The sequence below is a fragment of the Galendromus occidentalis genome, unplaced genomic scaffold (assembly GCF_000255335.2).
Source record: "Galendromus occidentalis unplaced genomic scaffold, Mocc_1.1 scf7180000076543, whole genome shotgun sequence".
Classification (NCBI taxonomy): domain Eukaryota; kingdom Metazoa; phylum Arthropoda; class Arachnida; order Mesostigmata; family Phytoseiidae; genus Galendromus; species Galendromus occidentalis.
The window spans coordinates 205,508-209,438 of NW_003804532.1; the positions used below are offsets into that span (position 1 = coordinate 205,508).

The 3,931-nt window shown below is 49.1% G+C and overlaps 1 protein-coding gene across 1 annotated transcript; it reads right to left on the reverse strand.

The window, feature by feature from the left end:
- Positions 1-292: 292 nt before the first annotated feature.
- On the reverse strand, positions 293-3,176 carry Tango2 (transport and golgi organization 2). The gene is made up of 6 exons (XM_003739459.2): positions 3,095-3,176; positions 1,670-1,857; positions 1,339-1,526; positions 1,124-1,244; positions 822-1,007; positions 293-682 (listed from the first exon to the last, which is right to left on the reverse strand). Exons 2-6 carry the CDS (start codon positions 1,812-1,814, stop codon positions 498-500), a joined length of 825 nt encoding a protein of 274 aa, XP_003739507.1. The 5' UTR covers positions 1,815-1,857; positions 3,095-3,176; the 3' UTR covers positions 293-497.
- Between the last annotated feature and the right edge of the window lie 755 nt (positions 3,177-3,931).

A 3,931-nucleotide genomic window follows, 5' to 3' on the forward strand; every position in this document is an offset into this window, starting at 1 on the left:
GTAGGCATTAGAGAGCATAGAGTGATTCGGTGATAGAAAGTATCTTTGAAAGAAGTAGCTCGAATAGTATCTTGATCGACTTTGCTTGAATCCTTGTCGCCTCGATAAGTATATCTTAGGACTTCCCATCCCGTTTTGGCGAATTCCTAGCCGGGATAAGGCTGCCGAGCGCAATGGATAGGTGCCACAGCGCTTAATCCTGATCTGTCTACGAAAAGGAGAGGAATGCTGACTTCGAATCCTACGGTGATTAGTAATCACTGATTACAGAAAGGGACCTCGATTGCTGAAAGTTGATGTTTATGATCATTTTCAAGTTAGCAGTCCAAGAATCTAGAGCCTATAATATTATGGATGAAAATATTCTTGCCATCCACAGACAATCACAAAGTCAGCGCTGATAACTCTCGCGAGTTCTATCAGGCATCACATGAGCAAAATCATTCGTCGGATGAGACCCATCCATTCGGCAATTAGCTAGAGCTCATCGCCGTATCCTACAAATTCAATTGAAAGTCGGTTCTCCTCTCGACCCATTTTCCGTCTTCGACGGTTTTCTCCGAGTATGAGGCACTACCATCTCCTCGTATCAGGACCACGGTATGGGTCCGGGATCCATAGTTGAATTCTTTGATATAAAATTTGAGAGCACCTCGCAGGGTCAGTAGATCTTGGGGTTCGTCTGTGGGATGAAGAGGGCATTGCCGCTTGATTCAGAACCAATGGTGTATCAGGTACGGAAGGACTTGAATGATTTTTCGGGTATGATAAAGAGTGGAAAGCGACTATGCGATCCGCAATCCTATCATTGTTCTCCATACCTGTCTGCTTGCGCATAAACTCATCGACCCCATGATTAGTCTCATCGTTCATCAAATCGAAGAGCGCTTCCTCCAATAGCTTCTCGTCGTGCTTATTCTTCTCCACGACTTCTTCGAATTTCTCCTTTCCGGCAACTACCTTGGGCCACTGTCGAGGCAGAATGCTGTTTCCGAAAGCATGATAGCCTGCAAACGCCAGAACTTCGACGTCACACCACAGTCCACGCATTGTCGTCAACTTCCATCACAATTTCCGCGTGCTTCGTCCTCTCAACGTCGATAGAACAAGCCGAGCTCCTCACCTGCTCCGAGGTTCTGGACTTCCATGTCGCCCATGCTGCAGAAGTAAGAACCGTATGCCTGTTTCAAATCTACGCAGACCAACGTGAATCCATTGAAGTTTTCGCGATCTTTGTATAAACTCTGTAGAAGGAGCGAGTTGCTTCCGAGTAAGACGGGTGTCGATTCTCGATGATGTTGATAAATGGTAAATGAGAATCTTTCCCTAGAGCCGTACCTGTGCGTACTCGTCTGGCGTGATCGTACTGCTACTTTTCGCGAAGTCCACAACAAGGAAGCCTCGACCTCGCTTCCCAGCGAGAAGTTCTTCGTCTCTTTGCAGAATATTCAGGAGTGAAGCAAAACGACCGTTTTTGTTGAAAATCAACCAGGCTCCACCCTCTCGACCGGGCTCTAGATCCATTCCTGAAATGCGCGAGTAAGGATCCGAATATCTCTCGCTCGGAAATCCCATGCCGATCGTCGGTGGAAGCAAAGCACCAGCTTTTCATCTCTGTTCACCGTGAGTCTCACAATGCTCCCCAAATCGAGTTCAGGGTGGAACTAACCTCCGATTAGGTTCGGGTCCTTGCTCCACAGGTGGGCAGGCGCAGTAGGCCTGACGAAAAGTTCATCCCTGATGCTAATTAGGATGAGTTTGTAACCTTTGGGAGAAGTTTCCGACGGATTCAGGTAGAAGATGAGCACGCACATTTTCTTAGAGACGCTGGAGATGGCAAGGAGATCCGCATCAACACTGGGAAAATCAGAACCTTTTAAGTTCTGCTGACGATGGCGAGAGATCTAGTCCTGAAAACTCTCCATTATCATTCAGAGAAAGCGCTGTTCAATTGAGGATGTGATTCCTCATGACAACGAGTTTGACCGGAATATACGACGCGACGTCAGAAATCGTCGCTCGCTTTCAAAGGATGGTCAGCCCGACAGACGGAAATTGAACTGTGCCCAGATCGCGTCATTTCTTTCTCTCCTCCCGTCCGGGATCGCCGATAATCATTTGAACACATAGCAATTTGAGGAGAAAACTGAGACCTTATCCGGCTAAAGTAGTATCGGCTGTAGCCCCCGGTCGATCCCGCTCATGCATGAACGGTATCTGTGACCAGAATCGATCGTGCGTGAAGTTGCTTACTTTATGTGATCGAATCGACGAAGAAATAGCTCCAGCTGACTGAGAGGGGTCATTCAACTCCAAAGGGCTGGGAGGCTCATGTGTCTCCCATCGGAGGGGACTAATTGAAAGCACTAATTCCTCTTGTCGAACTTCCTCCTGAGGAGATATTCTTCGTTCAGAGTAGCCTACCTAGTTCTGGAAGTCGACAGTAGTCAGGATCCAGGGTAACTGCGACGTTTGCAGAACCTGGTTTACAGGTCGTTCACGGCAATCGGCTGACCCGATTTCCATGATCCCACCCCGTTTAGAGATAAGCGGCTTGCTACACGTGTGCGCGGGAGAATAGTTTCCTGTGGTCTATTCTCGAAGACGGGTTTCTTCCGGGTTGATTAAAGTGACACTTCTTGTAACAATGGCACGCACGGGACTAGCCGAATTTGTTCCGTATGACGAATGTGAATCGAGATGAGATCTCGTCGGCATCAACTCCAGGCATGAAGAGATGGTGCAGGAATCCTCGGCTGAATGAAAGTTTCGATGTGGGTATCCGTCTCTTGAAGGTACTCTGCGCTCGATTGACAAGTCCTCGATTTTTCTCTCTCGACGCCGCGTTTCGGGAACGTACGGATTCGAGAATTCAGGAGGGAGACGGCATGCATCATCTCCGTGAATTATTGGAGAGACGAAAAAACCTATAGACTGATGACCACGATGAGAAAAATTCAAAATTTTCTGACATGAGCGTTGACAAGGGAACGCGGTGCGCTACCGACACTGCCGAGACGACTTCGAAATCTGGCGGAGAAATATCAGTCCCGTCCCTAAGCATATAGCGGATAGGGTGTCGACTTCCACTTACAATTCCTCAGCGACTTCACGATACACAACGATCCGTCCCGGACTTGCAAAGCCCTTGACACCGCGGTGGATTCCGGGCTGTGTGGAAACTCGGGAGGGCTCGCTCCGTGTGTTTCTTCGATTGGGTGAGGATGTATGTGGATCCCACGATTAGTCTACTCTCGCACTCGATGTTCCCTGGCAGTCCCTCTCTGGAAATGTGAGCTGCCTGCGCGATATCGAGGCTGGAGCGCAACCCTGGGAGCCACCGCTGGGAACCTTTTGGACGATAGGCCTGTGCTTTATCTGTTGAAGGTGCAGGGACTTTTTTGTCGGAGAAATGTGGTTTCCCTGCAGTTGGAATCACGGATGGCTGCTATGACCCATCAGAGTCTACCGTAGAGTCTGCCGGTGCTGCTGCCGCCGCACAGAAATCAAAACAGCCGGTCGCGCCCTCTGGATTCTCCGGCCAGAAGCTATCTTCCACAGTCGCGCAAAGGCGCGAATCGAATCCCTCACCGGGCAGTTGAGAAACTGGAGCCACGATCCTCTCTCGATCATCAAGCTTGCGAGAGGCAAGTGCGCATAAAAATTCTCGGCAAGTTCGACGGGGTAGTGCTTCCGAAGTTTCGTAGGGAGGGATTGAATGATGATTTGAGTTGCGATACAAGAAGACACGTCCTTCCATGTTCGCCGCTTGGGTAATTCCAGAATTACTCCGGTTTTCGAAATCATTGGGTGAATAGCAATAATTTCGATTGAAAATTTAATTCCCGGGCTATATTTTCATTCCTGGCACCGAGGTCTCCACCGCTCCAGCATGAGCTGAGCGTTGAATCGGAAGTGTCCTCCTCTGCGA

Excerpts from the sequence above, each read along its gene's own strand:
- Tango2 (XM_003739459.2), bottom strand. The coding sequence starts at position 1,814 with ATGTGCGTGCTCATCTTCTACCTGAATCCGTCGGAAACTTCTCCCAAA. Across the intron at positions 1,008-1,123 it reads AGTCCAGAACCTCGGAGCAG|GCTATCATGCTTTCGGAAAC; the intron begins GTGAGGAGCTCG and ends TGGCGTTTGCAG. Across the intron at positions 683-821 it reads GTTTATGCGCAAGCAGACAG|ACGAACCCCAAGATCTACTG; the intron begins GTATGGAGAACA and ends TTCATCCCACAG.